Source organism: Pogona vitticeps, chromosome 6 (assembly GCF_051106095.1).
Source record: "Pogona vitticeps strain Pit_001003342236 chromosome 6, PviZW2.1, whole genome shotgun sequence".
Classification (NCBI taxonomy): domain Eukaryota; kingdom Metazoa; phylum Chordata; class Lepidosauria; order Squamata; family Agamidae; genus Pogona; species Pogona vitticeps.
This window is the reverse complement of record NC_135788.1, coordinates 23,392,455-23,410,077: the sequence shown is the minus strand read 5'-3', so window position 1 is coordinate 23,410,077 and position 17,623 is coordinate 23,392,455. Positions and strand designations below refer to the sequence as shown.

The 17,623-nt window shown below is 42.6% G+C and overlaps 1 protein-coding gene across 1 annotated transcript in view; it reads right to left on the bottom strand.

Moving 5' to 3' along the window:
- Nucleotides 1–326: 326 nt before the first annotated feature.
- ZNF804B (zinc finger protein 804B) overlaps nucleotides 327–17,623 on the bottom strand; it is a 235,386-nt gene continuing 218,089 nt past the window's right edge. The window contains exons 3-4 of the mRNA XM_020785121.3: nucleotides 11,588–11,718; nucleotides 327–4,989 (exon numbers count right to left, since the gene is read on the bottom strand). Coding sequence (XP_020640780.3) covers nucleotides 1,470–4,989; nucleotides 11,588–11,718 — 3,651 coding nt within the window. The 3' untranslated portion in view covers nucleotides 327–1,469. The remainder of the gene's footprint in view (nucleotides 4,990–11,587; nucleotides 11,719–17,623) is intronic.

The window sequence follows — 17,623 nt, the reverse complement described above, 5'->3', positions numbered from 1 at the left end:
AGATAATTGATTTGGTGCCAAAATCATTTATCTCATCTCTTTGATAAAAGGCATAATATAATGTTACAGGATCAGGTGGTGCCATTTTGCATTCAAGATTTAAAAAAAGCCCCCAAAACAGTAACCAGCCCACCAAGGAAAATGGTTATCCATCAACTGGCATTCATATACAGTATCGATGTATCCTTGATGGATTTGGTAATGCTGTCTGCCTAGGGCAAATGGCTGATGCCCCCAAAGGTGATTCCTTAAAAATCTTTCTGGACAAGGAGGAAAGAAATAACTGCTTTCAGTACTAAAATAACACTCACCTGGATCCAGTATTGTCCCACCCCTAACACTGCTACAGCCAAGTGGAATATTTATTGCTTATTCTCCTTTTAAAAAAGATGCCTTCCATTACAGAAATTTCTAGTGGGAGATTTTCATGCTAATTTATTGCAGGAAGAAACCCTGTGGCACCTTAAAAACTGCCCAGTTCTATTTGACATAAGCTTTTTCAATAATAAAGCAAACTATGCTGCTTATATACCTTCCCGTGGTGCTTAAAGCACTCTTGGGCAGTTTGCAATTTAATTATGCAGGTTACGAATTGCTGCCACCATCCCCAGCAAGCTGGGCACTCAATTTACTGACTTGGAAGGATGGAAGGCTGACTAAACCTCAGGCTGGCTACCTGAGATTGACCTCAGGTGGAGAGCAGAGTCTTCATTGCAGGACTGCAGTTTAACCACTGTGCCACAAGGCCAAAATAACCTGTTTCATCATGGATCTCATGGAATGGGCTACAGTTGGTGAAAGCTTATGCCGAATAAAACTAATGGGTCTTTGAACTGTGGTTCTTCAAGATTCAACTGTAGCAAAAATATGCTCATGAACATAGCTACAGATTTTTAAAAAGATCTATTACAACATGAAAGATACAATGGCCCAAATACTCTTACTTAGTTACATGGACGTAACACAAATGACATAACTTTTGGAGGTGAATTGCTCCAAGTCAAGAAATCACCGAGGACATTATCACTTGAAAACAGACGTGTATAACTCAGCGTGCAACTGATAATGTCTATGATTATTTCTTAGGCAATTTGCCTCCAAGAGATGGGCCACTTGGGTAGCTACACAAGAGTATTTTGGCCAATGAACCTTAACTTAATCTTAAGCATAAAGAATGGACACAGCCTTGTGAGAAATGATTTATCACTCAACAGTTTCATCACTGAATTAACAGTCATGTGCTGTGCTAGCCAAACCTTGATTTCCCTCAGCATCCTTGTTGTAATTCTAGCTATATAAGCCATAACTTCCCTATAATATGCAATTAGACTGCTAAATGAGAATTTCCATTCCAATTTGCTTCTTGAAGCATAGATCAACGATTTTGCTGTTTTCAATAATTTAATCCCAAACTTACACCTGTCTTTCCCACCCACCACTGGTTCTACTAACCAATGCCTAAGACATGGTCAGGAACGATGCTGAAGTTCCTGGCTCTGGAATAATGGGTGAATGAAAGGATTCAGATGAATTGCAGAAGCAGCAGCTGCATTCAGTTGTGGAGTGAACAAGGTAGGAATAAATGCTGTGTGGGGCAAGGGTGGAATCGCCAGATGAGATGGGTGGATGGGCGTCGCTGATACCAAACGGAAGGGGTGTCCTGTCAGGAGGGCCGAATGTGAAGGCAGGAAGGTTGGAGCGAAAGGTGAAAAAGACATGGGAGCAAAATGAGATTGTGCAAATGGGTGTATATGAGTCAAGGAAAGGTGGCTGCTGTGAGGATGCACTCCAGCAGAGAATGCAAAACTCTGCAGAAGTGTATGGTGGAGGGTAGCAACAGCAGAGTGTTGGTGAACGGGAATGGGCTGAACAACTGGAGATGCAGGGAAGGCGGCTTGTCCCGTAGCAGGCAGAACCTTGAGATGCTTTGCCACAAGCTGCTTCTGCATATGCTGCTGGGCCTGCAGCTGGAGGAATCGGTATTTGTCTATTTCATCAGGGGAAAACGTTATAGGCTGTTGTGTTAAAGGAGAGGAGATGCATTTGCTGTACAGTTCTGTCTTGTTTTCTGTTTCACTCGATTTATGCATAGTGCTGTCAGAGGGACAGTTCAGATGCCCTTCCAGACCCTTCAGGTTCATGCTTGTGTTGTGTTCTTCTTTGGTCTCTGTTAGATTTGGAACAACAGAATATCTGTGAGAAGAAAAAGCACCAGGGAAATCATTTGGCACTGGGTCGCAGCTGTGTAGAAGGGATTGCATTTCACCAGGTAAGAGACTGGACTGCTCCTTTATTGCTGTGTCTTTTTCTACATATGGGGACTGATAGCCAGGCCCTCTTTGAGTTATATCCTTGAGCAGGCGATCGCCATAGTTAGTGCTGGCTGGAAAGGTAAGATTATCTATTGCCGTAATGTCAACTTGATCTTTGCCTGCATTGCTTTGCAGTGCAGTGGGTTCATTGTTCCACACTCTGTTTGTATCACGGTGTAGGGCTCTCTCAGGTGAAGAGAACATTGCTTCATTGCCTACTGAAGACAAACATTTAATATCAGTTTGACTGTGGGGAATATCTACCCCATAGGGGTTTGAAAAGAGCTCGGTGTTCTGAGTTTGTGCCTGGTTCCTCTTTGAGTTCACCTTCTCTAGAAGTAACTTGGCAGTTAATGACTTCTTTCCCACTGCTTCTCTTTCTAAGCGGTTGAAAGAGCACATTCCAGTACGTTTTGATGGAAAAGTTACATACTGGCAGTCTGAGCGTGCAGACTCTGATGTCCCTGGTTTAGTGCTGTCATCCTTTTTGCATTTGTTCCAGCTGTACGTTGATTCTTTTGCAAGGGATCCTGAACTACTACCTCTTGATCTGGTGCAACTTGATGATCTTTCACTGCTTCCTGAATCTTGGGTGGAAGAACCTTTGGAACTGCTGTAGCTCCTACCCCTGCTGTGTTTACAGAGAAGGTGTCTATTTCTGCCTGGCTTTGATATGTCTCTTTGTAGTAAATACCTATACCTTGGATGTCTTTGATATTTAACTGTATGACTCTGTGTACAATTTCGAGATTTTTGACTTTTCTCGTGGAAAAGGCAGTCCTCGTCCGCATCATCCAAAGATGAGACACAATTGTGCTTTTTGTGTTTACATTTCTGCCTTTCAACCGGCTTTTGTTTCCTTTTGCAACAAAAAGACAAACGACTTCTGCTGTGATCACTTGATCTGTGACTAGAGTAGCAAGTAGCAAAACTAGTTGCGCTGCTAGAAGAGGTGTCAGAATAATTAGACTGCCTGTCAGACAAGGGGTTTTGCAAAGAAGAAAATTTCCAGCAACCATCCAAACTTCTGTTGTCTGTGTTTGCCACAAATCCACCACTGGAACCCAAGTTATAACTGAGGATGGAATCTTTCCCGCCATCACTGAGGTCCTCGGTACAGGTAACCAAATCCAGATTGGTTCGTGTTGGGGAATATATAAAATCACATTGGGCACATTTTTGCATGTTTGTCCTAGAAGACACCAAGGGATAGATGCAAATGTTTTCCGTTACTTCATCCTGTAGAGTTTTTTCACAGGTCTGCAAGTGCTGTGCTAAAGATCTCACATGCATTGTGGGACAGGGTCTGATTGCTGTTGCGTGATGCCTTTGTGAGCAATCGAGGCAGGCAGGCACTTGTGGTACATTTTCATTCAAATCATCTGAAATATACTTTGGAGCACTTTGATGCATTTCATTCTCTGTGTCTAAATCCAATTTTGGCTGGGGCTGTTTGAGGCTCAAAGCTCTAATCTTCTTTGGCTTTAAGGACCGGTTATCTTTTCCACTAGATGGTTGCTGGATCTCACTTAGACCTGAGGCTTCATTTCCATCTATGTCCATTGTGTCTGGGTGTTCTCTTTCTGTGTTAACTTCATGATGTCCACTGTCTCTGTGGGACAAGGAAAGTCTAAAATCAAAATATAAAGGGTTGCAACCATAGGAAATAGAGGGTTCTGTTTTTGTAAACAAAAGAAGTTCTGTGGGCCACCGTAAGGCTGTGGTGCCATCTTTACTCAGTACTTGAAGAAAAGGCAATGATTTAGGCTTAATTTCATGAACCACTGCATTACCCCTGGGTGTTTCTGCATTTGTATTCACAGTTTTTGAACAATTAGGAGATTGTTTGAATACAAAGGGACTGTAGTTAAATTCGCATGGATGTCCTTGCTTGGATGAGTCTTGGGTTGATAATAATCTGTCAGAGACATATTCTGCTAATGGGGCATCATTGTGCTTATACGCATTTTGCTGCATACAGACAGTCTGAGTGTGACACGGAGGTGCAACGAGAGTTTCCAATGACTTCTGATTCTCATCCCAAGATACTCTTCCTTGTTTTCTTACACCAGGAGACGCAGTGCATTCCAAATCTGAAGGATGGAGGTTGTTTTTACAAGATGAAAGATGCATTTCCACTTCAGCTCTGTTAATGCTGGGATCATTTTCTTTTTGTGTTTTATTTTTTCCAGCCAAATTGCATGATACAACGATCTCTGAGTGACCTTGAAGCGTGTTTAACTTTTTTTGCACATTTGCTTTTCTCTCGTCACTCATATGTATGCACCCTTGGCACTTTTCAGATCTCTCTTTTGCTTTATGCCTAGGTGATCCAAGACAGTCATATGCTTCTTCCATGTTCTCACTGAAAACGGATGCTGATGACTCAAGCTTTAAATGGACTTTTTTAGCAAATGAAAAAGATACCCCAGCTCGATTACAGTTATTGGTGCCACAGGAGAATGATGGAGGAATACGATCTCTAAGCAAATGGCGTCTCTCTACGCAAGACTGGCTTTTGCTTAGCAAAAGTTCCTGTTGCTTCTCTGAAGTACTGCTGGTGAGATTTTGTTTTTCAGCTTCATTTTTGGCTCTTCTTTCTTGACCTAAGAGAAGGTTTTCTTGTGATTGTTGTTCTTTCTCTACTGTCACTTGGGGTTTTTTACATCCAGTGACACTGGGGGGGAAAAACAACATAACAAAATAATTAAAAATGATCAGTTTTCAGAAATAGTCTGTATTTATACATTATTAGAAGGGGGGGTTCATATTCATATACAAATACAAAGCCCGCCGACACAGATGGCTGGCTGGATTAACATCCCACCCCCAGAACCCATCAGACCACTTACGATGCAGCACACAGCGCAGGTGGCCAGTGTCATCTTCAGTGCCCCAATCTGCCACAGCCCACCTCCCTGCTCACCCGGCCACTCCAGCAACGGGGCGGTAGGATGAGTCTCCCGGCTCAGTTGCAGAGTGGAGGGGCAAGCAAGGAAGCAGGGCTGTGGCAGGCGGGCACGGCCACAATTGGGGCGCAGAGGATTATGCCAACCACGTGCATTGCACGTGGTCTGCTGGGTTCTGGGGGTGGGTGTTAAGCCGGCCGGCCACTTGTGACAGTGGCCGGCCGGCTACTGCCTCTATACACTATCCATTTGACACAAATACTTATCTTAATATAATAAAATGTAGCAAGACCAATGGTGTTTGGGAGAAAATAAATGAAAATACCTGAAGTGATATGGCCAAAATCTTTAAAAAAAAAGAGATATCTCTAAGTCATTCCAATTGTGTGGGAATTGGTGAACACTCTGATGGCAGGTTTACATTTCTGGGAGTAGTTTGGAATGATATACGGCACCTTCTGAGTATCTGGCACAAGTAAGCTGAACTACAGGCATGCATGTGGTGGCAAAGACATAAAACCCAGAGTATCCCATCTGGTTCAACATAGTGGTTGCATGTCCATGTGGAACAAACGACACTTGCCTTAGTCACATCCTCGCTGGATTACAGTAAAACAATATACGTGGGGCTACCTTTGGAAAGTGTTCGGAAACTTCAGCAGGTCCAAAATGCTGCAGCCAGATTGTTAACTGGGGCTGGTTACAGGGAACATATGTATTTGCCCTGTTACAGCAGTTCCACTGGCCACTGATCCATTTCTGGGCACAATTCGAAGTGCTGGTTTATCCTATAAAGCTCTAAATAAATGGCTTGGGTCCAAGCTATCCCAGAGACTGTATCTCCCTCTATGACCTTATCCAACTGTTAAGATCAACAGGAGAGGTCTTCCTCTTGGTCCCACCGATCTCACAGGTGTGTTTTGTGGAACCAGGAGAGGGCCTTCTCTGTTGCTGCTCCCAGACTCTAGAACTCCCTCCCATCTTTGTTGTCGTTCTGCAAAAAGATGAAAACCTTTCCCTTCAGACAGGCTTTCTCTTAGCGACTGGCTATCTGCAAGGGTGTTTTAAATGGAACGTTATGCCTTGTTGCTTTGAATCTGTATTTGGTGCTGATTTTGTTTACCATTTTTAGCATGGCATTTGTTTGATTCTTTTTTTAAAACACTTTGTATAGTTGCTGTTTTTAGCTTTTAAATACTGTATTTTACAGATATATGGCACCTTGGATCATTTGTAAGGAGAAACACGGGGTAAACATATTTAAAATAAATAAGGTAAATAAATTTCTGCATGAGCATGGAGCTCTTAAACTCACTAAGAGGAATAGGGTTTTAAAAGCTGGAGTGTGGCTGCCCCATCAAGGAGAATCTGATATCAGAAGTAGAAGGGGAGCACAGTGTTTGCAAGTACAAAATCAGTATTTTGATATAAATCTCGTTACACAAAGTTCCTGGCCCAGGAAATGACTGTGTCTTGATGTCTTTTAAGAGAGAGAGAATTTGATCATATATATCCTTCAAGATGATGAATAGAATGGTCTGTCCTGCTGTGATACACAACTCATGGCTGCCATATTTGCTAATAAAATTATTTCTTCAGTTTAGAAGCCAGGCTTCTTTCCTTGACTCGGGGGGTCAAATTGCAATGATATAGGAAGGAGTATTGCAGTCCAGCAGTGGACGTGGCTAGAGGGATTGGGTAAGGGTACAAGTGAAGTGGACAGGAGAGTACAGTGGGGTCTTGACTTAAGAACGGCTCGAGTTAAGAACATTTTGACTTAAGAACCGCTCTCATAGGAAAATATTGACTTGACTTAAGTACTTAGATTTGAGTTAAGAACTGAAAAAACACCATGTGGGAGGCAGGGAAAGTGCAAAATTTGAACTTTTAGTTAACTGTTGGCCGGTGAAAAGGGTGCCTGTCTGCTTCCTCACTCCTCCCAGCGTTTAGAGAGTGGATTGGGAGACAGTCTTCAGACTGCCTGGTACTGGACTGCCTGGACTGTATTTTCCCTGCCTTCCCTGAACCTTTCTTGACCTAAGAAAAAAAGAAACAAAATATCCCCCTCCAGTGGTCGAAGGCGGAATAGCAGCTTCCTATTAGTTTCTATGGACGGAAAAGAGCAGATACGGATCAAATGGTTTTCAATGCATTCCTATGGGAAATGCAGATTTGACCTGAGAACTTTTTGACTTGAGAACCGCCTTCCAATACGGATTAAGTTCTCAAGTCAAGACCCCACTGTAGTAATTTATAGCAATGTTGTCTTTTCTCCACCAGGCACCATCTCTTTTGCCCCCACAGAAGGAAGCGCCAATGATTTAGTTCTTAAGTATGCAAGGCGTAGCTCATTTCCAGCTTGTCTCTTTGGAGTGAGTGTCTGTGCAGTTGATTCTTGTGATATAAGCCAGTGCTTAGCTCCAGCCATGTGTTCCTAGGCTTTAAATAGCCTCTTGCATCTTATCTCTAATCACTAATGAAACATATTGGAAGAAGACACTTATGGGCCACATGGGGGATCACTATGGGCTTGCCCTAAGCTCCAGGCTGAATCTCCTCTCTGATTTACTCAGGATAGGAGGACAGGATAGCAAAGCTCTTGGTACATTGCCCGGAAAAGTTTAATTATCAGGTAACTGGAAAGGAAATGAATAAATGAAAATAAATAATTGTTCAGGTTTTACAGTATCTCTTGTGCAAAGTATTAAAGCTACAATTCTCAAACTGCTTACACTGGGCTACATTAATGGAAATCAGTAACTCTGATTGAAATTGAGTTCTTCTTTAGGTTTGTAGCCATAACCCCTGTTCTCAAAGCTGGAATTCTAATACCTATTCACATTGGCATAACCAGTTAAGAAATTGGTGCTGGTTTTTCTGATTTGTGTGCCAGGTCACATGACTATTGTGCAATGAGAAAAATAAGCATGGACTCCTTAACTCGTGGCAATCTGCTACTGAATTTTATGCTGATACTGGTATGCCAGCAAGTATCACTAATAGGATTCTGGCCAGTAAGTTTCGAGCAGACAGAAGGTTTCCTATTCACTACACTGGATGGACTGTCCTATTCATACAGGTAAGGTTGTGTACATGACTGAAGCCTACCCCCCCACTCCGACCTCCAGATCAACCAGTGAATTAGGTAGCTGTGCAGTTGAAAGATAGCTATGCATTCAGAAAGCCCCTGGATCAAGTGCAGCCTGTAGTGACAGTTTAACGACGGGAACTGATGAAGCTGTCTTCCCAAGTCATGCCACTGGTCCACCCAACCAGCAATTACTGATAATGACTGACAGTCGAACATGGGGGTCTTTTGCATGTAAATCGTGTACTTTACTATGAAGCTATTCAGTGAAGCATGTGTTTCCTGTGTATGAGTTTTCCACTTCAATCATTATTATCTCCAAGTGAAAGATGTCAGGACTAGAAAATACAAGGAGGAGTGGCTGGCGATCAAAACTGAAAGAGTGATATGTGAGCCAGAAGAGCAGACAGAGCTCACTATGGGTTACTGGCAACTTATGTCTGCTCAGACGTATCCGATTTATAAGATTCATGCGTTCAGTGAAGCTTAATCCCAGGAGAGTGTAAAGGATTGTACCTAAGTAATGAAATGGAAGTTGCACAACTGAAGCAACCATTCCTCTGTTTTCTTTCACCATGATTATATTCTGTCAGCACCTTGAAAGGAATTATTTGTTGAGTTGAGACATGTGCAGATTCATGAAAAAATGTGAACTTACAGAAGACACAAAGAAAGACTGAAGGTTTCTTTTTTCCTCTTCCAAGCAAGTTTTACTTTTATATATTGCTAAGTAATAAACTAAAAACAGATTTAATAAGGTAAAGGCCATCTTAATTAACTATTGAAAATTAAAGCTGAATGAAACAGGAGGCCAAATCAGCACCAGATTTGGCATAGATACAGCAGACCGTCTGCTCGTGCTATGTGGCAAATTTGGGGAAGTTTTGAGTTATGATTTTTTTAAAAAAGTGAAACTGATTATTCCCTCCACCCAAAGAAGAAACAAGTGACTCTAAATATCTCCAGATTTAAAACAGATCAAATTAATTGAAAATATCAGTCTTGGTTATCTTGAAAGAGAATGACTGGTCCACCTACTTTAAATTGGGATGGATCCAGGTTGCAGTGGCTGAAACATTGATCCTCAAAAAAGTCCTTTCAAAAGGGTAAAACAATGACTTCGTTATAAAATGAGCATGCATGGAACAGGCTTACACCGAATTCTTTTAATGTAGATACATTGGTACAGCTTTGTGGCTAGAAAGGGAGATGTTTGGAGAGCAATGTAAGGCCACCGAAACAGTCAAAAGATAAGTTTTCTTCAAAGAGTTTTTTTTGGGGGGGGGGAAGCTTGGTTTAAATAAAGTAATGCAGTGACAATGCTCCGGAAAGAGCCATTATGCCATGTATCTCCAAGGAATTAGCACACAAATTTGTAAGGCATACTGTATTAAAAGTATTTTTGCATTATAGAAGCACAAACCAGTTGTGTCTGCCCTGCCCTGAGTGCTTTCAGCAAACATTTCTGAAGCCAGGCTCCTGACACCAGTCTCCAAATAGGAAATCAGGTCCAAGTCTGGGGCAATCTGATCTTTTGACCCTGCCAGTTAGGATGCTGTTAGAGCAGGATGTCTGGTTTGTGCCTTCTTCAGCTGCTCTGAATCAGTGTGCTAGACTCAATATGGTAGCTATAGAATACCAAAGAAAAAGTAAAGAGGATGGACTACCCCAAATAAATTATTGATTGCTGTATATCAGTATACAGCAGCAGCAGTATCTACAGTGGGGTCTTGACTTGAGAACTTAATCCGTATTGGAAGGCGGTTCTCAAGTCAAAATGTTCTCAAGTCAAATCTGCATTTCCCATAGGAATGCACTGAAAACCATTTGATCCGTATCTGCTCTTTTCCGTCCATAGAAACTAATGGGAAGCTGCTATTCTGCCTTCGACAACTAGAGGCGGATATTTTGTTTCTTTTTTTCTTAGGTCAAGAAAGGTTCAGGGAAGGCAGGGAAAATACAGTCCAGGCAGTAGAGTACCAGGCAGTCCGAAGACTGTCTCCCAATCCACTCTCTAAACGCTGGGAGGAGTGAGGAAGCAGACAGGCACCCTTTTTACTGGCCAACAGTTAACTGAAAGTTCAAATTTTGCACTTTCCCTGCCTCCCACGTGGGTTTTTTTCAGTTCTTAACTCAAATCTAAGTACTTAGGTCAAGTCAATATTTTCCTATGAGAGCGGTTCTTAAGTCAAAATGTTCTTAACTCAAGCCGTTCTTAAGTCAAGACCCCACTGTATATACATTAATACAAATGCATAGACTATATATAGATACGCGGCTGGATCCAGATTTAAAGATCCCTACAGTAGACCTATTGAAAACAATGGGTGTTATGTTAGCCATCACACATCTACGTAGGAGGATACACATGTAAAGACTAATGCCTAAAGAGCTATTGTGTTGTTGAGAGCAGTTCCATTGAAATAATTGGGTCTGAAATTAGTCATAGCTAACTTAAATCCTAATCATTTAAATAGGTATTACTCAAGATATGAACACACTTAGACTGATCCCAATAACACTAAAGCAATGTATTCTCAAAAGCTTTCACGGCCGGGATCTGATGGTTGTTGTGGATTTTTTGGGTTCTTTGGCCGTGTTCTGAAGGTTGTTCTTCCTGACGTTTTGCCAGTCTCTGTGGCCGGCATCTTCAGAGGACTGGAGTAGGAACTCTGTCCATGCCAGAACAGAGTTCCTACTCTGCATGGACAGAGTTCATACTCCAGTCCTCTGAAGATGCCGGCCACAGAGACTGGCAAAACGTCAGGAAGAACAACCTTCAGAACATGGCCAAAGAGCCCGAAAAACCCACAACAACACTAAAGCAGCTTCTAAGGGCGCATCCAGTGAACGAGGTCAAAAAGCTTAGGTTAAGATCAGTGTATTGCAGTCATTGAACTATTCTTCCCCTTCTGAACCTCTCTCTCTCTCTCTCTCTCTTTTTACATTGCAAATATTTGGCTCCCTAACCTCAGCTCTGTACTATTAAAAATCATTTTGTTAGGATCAGGTTGGGGTGTGGAGGAGGGAGAATAAAAACTGCAGCCTTCAAATGTCAAGGAATTAATGCAGAGCTTCCATTTTTATGGCTTGTAGAGCAAAGTGTTTGATTCAAGGATAGAGAGGGGGGGAAACGGTTTGCACAGCATGTGATTATGATCTGTGCATTATATAAAGCGGGAGTAAAGTTATGAAGATTTCCTCCAGGACTGCTGGCAAGGGGGGCCGGGGGGGGGAGAGAGAAAGGATTAAAATATAAATGAGTTCCAAAAGCATACCATTCCGACTGCTTCCGCAGCTCAGCCAGCTGATGAAGTCGTTTGAGTGCTTTTTCCTGTTTCTTCTCATCTTTCCAGGACTTTGAAGCCACATTCCGAGCAAATTCCCTCTGTTTTAGCTCCTTCAGCCTCTGTGTAAGAGAAGTACAAGAATAAAAGACAAGGCACCGCTTCTTAGCTCGCTTGTCATTTCAGTTCCCGCACATGCAACAAGAGAAGATACAAGAGGTAAAACTGATAAAATGCAATTATGGTTTAATATGTATTTTCCAATAAGGTTTAGCTGTCTTCATTGTGGGAATTTGCTTCATCGTTCAACTGGCACAAAAATGCAACTTTATCTGGCATAAGGTGAGTCTGATATAACCCGACACAGCAGGAAAAAGGAGCCACAATTTAGGAAGTGCTAAAAGCAATTGCAGCATTAGGTTGTGATCCAGAGGAGGTGGTAAATATGTGAGTGGTTTTGTGGAGGGACAGTTATTGCCCTTTCAGCAGCTGGTACCATGGAACAGGACAATTGCAGCTTTCAGTTGCTGAAGGGAACTGAAAGCAATTTATGGTTCTTACTGAGAACTGTTACTCCTGCTTCCCAGTGAATATGCTGTAGGTTATCAGGAGATGGGCCAGTACATGCCAGTGGCCTCCCAGCCAAAATATACTAGAACTGCAAAGACAGATCTAGGAATGTGCATTTTCAATTTGCTTGGATTACAAATTCCATAATTCTGCATTCTAGGAGGCTCAACTGAAGGACCCAGACATTACAGACAATTAATTTGTGCTCACCTGGGTAGAAGGCCAGCTGATGGGCCTCATGCCTTGGATAGGCCTAACTTCTTGTTTGAAAAAGGAAGTTGCCTGATGGTTATTAGGTTTCCTTTTCAAACAAGATGTTAGTCCTACCCCAGGTATGAAGCATGCCAGCTGCACCTTATACCAAGGTAAGCACAATTTAGTAGCTGGTTGTCTATTTTCCACACAATGGAGTGAGCTCCCGTGGCTTGTCCCAGCTCCTGCCAACCTAGCACTTCGAAAGCATGCAAATGCAAGTAGATAAATAGGGACCACCTCAGTGGGAAAGTAACAGCGTTCCCTGTCTAGTCGCGCTGGCCACGTGACACGGAAACTGTCTACGGACAAACAGTGGCTCTATGACTTGGAAACGGGGATGAGCACCACACCCTAGAGTTGGACATGATTGGACAAATTGTCAAGGGGAATCTTTACCTTTGCCTGTCTATTTTCCTCTTGAATGTTTCCAGCACTGGTGCATCCACCAGTTCTTGGTAACTGGTTGCATAGTCATATTGTTCTAACAGTTAGGAAACAAAAAGATTGCTGGAACCTACAACCAAATATGAACTAATTTGAATACCATTTTTTGTATGTGTGTGTACCCAATTGTTGTATGATTTCTTATGGATGAGAAAATTATTGAGTGCGGAAATAACTACTGTGTATACAGTGGTGCCTCGCTTGACGAGGATAAGTTGTTCCGTTGAAATCGCTGTTAAGCGAAATCCTCATCAAGCGAAATGAAAAAGCCCATTGAAATGCATTGAAAACCGGTTCAATGCGTTCCAATGGGCTAAATACCTCAGCGTCCAGCGAAGATCGTCCATAGGGGTGGCCATTTTCTGTGCCTGTAAAGCGAGGAATCTGTACTGAATCACAGCGGGGAGCCATTTTGCACAGCGGGCAGCCATTTTAGAGCCGCCGATCAGTTGTTTTAAAAATTGTTGTCTAGCAAAAAATCATTGTTAAGCAATTTTTCCCTATTAGAACATCGTTTTGTGATCGCAAAAGCGATAGCAAAAACTTCATCATCAAGTGGTTTCATTGTTTAACGAGGTAATCGTTAAGCGAGGCACCACTGTACCTAGAACTGAAAACTCTGTCCTCACCACTCACAAACATATGTGCACACACCCACGCATGCACCCATGGGTTCACATTTTGTGTACAGGCAATTTCCTTGGCCACCCTTGGAGCGGACACACGGTTCATATAGCTAGTCAAGGAGTAGCCAAACTGTGTGGACAGGGGGTGTTGGAGGTAGGGAGAAAGGTGCCGGGGCCACCTTCCTTCTTCTCCCCTACCTTCTTGGTCAGTGTTCTGGGGGCTGCACATGGTGCTTCTCTTCCTGACTCAGGTCACTAGAAAGCTCGGGCAGAGTCTGCAGTGTAAACCCTACAATTGGGCAATGGCAGTGAAATTATTGCCTCAGATTGCTTGTAAGAGCTGCCAGTGAACAAATTCCAGCTTCCCTCTTTCTACACCTGAGCACATCGGCCCTCCCTGCAAGTCTGGCATTTACTTGCTCATTCTAGATATCTGACTCACCAAATCAGTCTGAATTGCTGTGGACCATTTCATTTTGCTCCAGAATTGAATCTGACCATTCTTTTTTGAGCTGGACCTCATACAGATCAGGGTGATTTCATTCACATGTGGCTGAAGCTACTGCCCTGTTGCTACATGGCTGCTTCTATGTTCTAACCAACAACAGTTTACAAGACAATATTAGATGGGGTTCGACATGCATTCAACCATGCTTGATGGAACGAAAAAAGAAAAGTTAAATTGTATTGTTGGAAATGAAACCAGCACTGTAGATGAATACATCTCAAAATATTTCCCTATGCAACATCAACAAATAGCCACTGAATGAGCCTTAATTGTTGTTGTTTATTTGTTAAGTTGTGTTCAACTCTTCGTGACCCCATGGACCAGAGCATGCCAGGCCCTCCTATCTGCCTCCCGGAGTTGGGTCAAATTCATGTGGGTAGCTTCGATGACATTGTCCAACCATCTCATCCTCTGTCGTCCCCTTCTCCTCTTGCCTTCACACTTTCCCAGCATCAGGGTCTTTTCCAGGGAGTCTTCTTTTCTCATGAGATGGCCAAAGTATTGGAGTCTCAGCTTCAGGATCTGTCCTTCCAGTGAGCACTCAGGGTTGATTTCCTTTAGAATGGATAGGCTTGTTCTCCTTGCAGTCCAGGGGACTCTTAGACAAAGAGTCTGAGAGAAATGAGCCTTAGAGAAACACACAAACAAAATGTGCAACAGGGGCATTTGTTTTGCTAACCAACTGGGCAAAGAAGCCTGCATCATTTCCATTCTAACAGCATTGCTGCTGAACAATAACAAATAATGGCACTCATCCATAAGGGCGCTCAACCAACATGCTCAGGTTGGGAATTAACATGCAGTCTAAGCATGCAATTACATTTTTGCATGCCATTAGGTACCTAACTGATTGGAGAGACCTAGTCACAGGTGCCAAAGCATGATTTATTAATTTTTTAAAAGTCCACTGCCTGGTCCTTGATTCCTGTAAATAACAGCAGTAGGATATTTGCAGCTTGGTTGCATGAGTTGTTGCAATGACTAATAAGTGCATTAGAATAGGCAAAGAAGTGTGTATGCCTGCACAACTTGTGCCATTCTAAAACTAACCAGGGTAATAGCAAGCAGAGCAGCATGAATCAGTATCACTCTTGTTTGAAACAGGTGCCATCATCACATTCCACTACCAATGCCGAGTAATGCTTGTATAGACCTGTTGAATCTAATAAGCTAAACCACACTTAAAGCACCATTGATAGGCTATAGCCTTAGACTGGAGTGGAAAACCTGTGGGATATTGGCCTTTTAAAAAAAAAATTACACATAGCTGCCTCCACATTCAATGCTGTAGGGAAAACAAAACAAAGAAACAACCCTCTTACATCTCTTTGTGCTCAGTTTGCTTGTACGCCCTGCCAGTGAGCAAAGACAGCTGCTAAGAGCCACAAAGGCCGAATGTTGATAGCAAATGTGCTGGTGGTGGAAAGCTTGGCATTGGGCACCAAAATGTGGCAACCCTCAGTGGGTTGGGGAATGCAGTGTGAACTTGGACACTGAGAAATTGCCCACCTAGAACTTACAGCTTAGCTTTCATGGGGAACGGCAGAGCCTGTGGAACACATCCAATTCAGTAAAGTTTCTCTTCCATAGAAGCTCCTCTCCTTTTCTGTGGAATGCTCCCACCCCATGAGTGAATGAACACAAAGGTCCTTTGTGGACTAGGACAGTGGTTCTCAGTCTTGGAGAACCCAGGTGTTTTTGGATTGAAATTCCCAGAAACTCCAGCCAGTATAGCTACTGGTGAAGGCTTCTGGGAGTTGCTGTCTAAGAACACCTGGGTTACCTGAAGTTGGGAACCACGGGACTAGGGAATAGTACTTGGTTGGCTAGATTCTGTTAAGTCTGTCCTTCAAGTAGCTGGCTGAAAACTAGCCAACTAGCAAGCCTAGCTCCGCATCGAAATGAACTATGCTCTCCATTTCTTTGCTGGTATTAGCAAAGGTAAAGGTCCCCCTTGACAATTTATCCAGTCGTGTCCAATTCTAGGTGGTGGTGCTCATCTCCATTTCCAAGCCATAGAGCTAGCATTTGTCTGCAGACAATCCTCCGTGGTCATGTGGCCAGCGTGACTAGACACGGAACAATGTTTACCTTCCCACCAAGGTGGTACCTATTTATCTACTCACATTTTTGCATGCTTTTGAACTGCTAGGTTGGCGGGAGCTGGGACAAGCGATGGAGGCTCACTCCATCACGTGGATTCGATCTTACGACGGCAGGTCTTCTGACCTTGCAGCACAGAGGCTTCAGTGGTTTAACCCACAGCGCTACCACGTTCCTTTTTTGCTAGTATTAATTGACCTTTATTATTAAAATCATTATCATGTTTGGCAAGGAGGCTGCAATCCCACCTTATGAGGTAGCAATACAGCTGTGCTGATATTTGAGTATATAAGCATGCAGTCAAACTGGAAGCCCTGTTTACAACTATTTTTAAATCTCTGTTCCAAAGCTAGATGCACCTCCTCATGACAAAAATGATATATTAGACATGGAGGCAGGAAACACAATTTTAGAATGATTTTCTTTCTCTAAATAGACATAAACCATGCATTAATATAGTAGAACCAATAACATGATTTGTAAAGTGCCTTCAGAATCCCGACCATAAAATGACTATGATAAAGTTATTAAAAAGCGTAATTGGGATGTATGTCTGAAGCACAGAGTATTAGCCATCTAAGCAACTGGCAGAAAAAGCAATGGGAGAATTTGCTTTCACCATGGTAACTGGCATTCTAAAAATAACTTTGAAAAGGCTATTACTTTTGCAGATTAAATATATGAGAAAGACAACTTTAAAATTAACTGATGCATTTCCGTTTATCTTAGAGAGCCACAAAATAACATGGCTACAAAATTGCTTTGAAAGGGCTTCGGGAATAATAACAATCAGATCTGCATTATAGCATACACAGTAGCATGCACACATGTGTAAAGCCCCTGTAAAACAATTGGGACTAACATTTAAAATTTACCTCCACCGCCAGATTCAGCATGGGTCTGATCAATGTCCTTGTAGACCAGTGATTCTCAGCCTTAGGTAACCCAGGTGTTCTTGGACTGCAGTTCTCAGAAGTCTTCATCATGAGCTGTGTAGGCCAGGGTTTCTGCCAGCTGCAGTCCAAGAACACCTTACGAATCACTGCTGTAGACATAAGCATTTGGTTCAGGCAATTCAGTGCTAATATGCAGGCCCCATGCAGTTTCTTTGTTCTTTTAAGATCCCCTCAGAAGTAGGGTGGTGAAATTCTAGTTCTTCAAATCCAGGCAGCCTAATCTGCACGTTATGCAAATTTTTATTAGCTACTCTTATTTGCATATTATGCAAATTCACTGGCATTTCCTCTATATTATGCAAATCAAGCACACTGTGGTGTTGTTTTCCTACCAGTATGTTTTGGCCCTGGTATCATTTTTATAGCAGCCAGTCCTATAAGAAACTATGACGGGCAGAGGAAGGTATGGCGTCGGCTCAGTAGCAGTTAAATCTAAGAGACTGAGGGTCAGATGTCTGAACGCTATCCCTCGTTCTAGCTCTGTTGCCAACAGTCAGAATCAAGGTAACTCACTCAGCCAGCTGTCCATTCTATCCTTGATGTTGTTATATGCCAGATCTGTCCT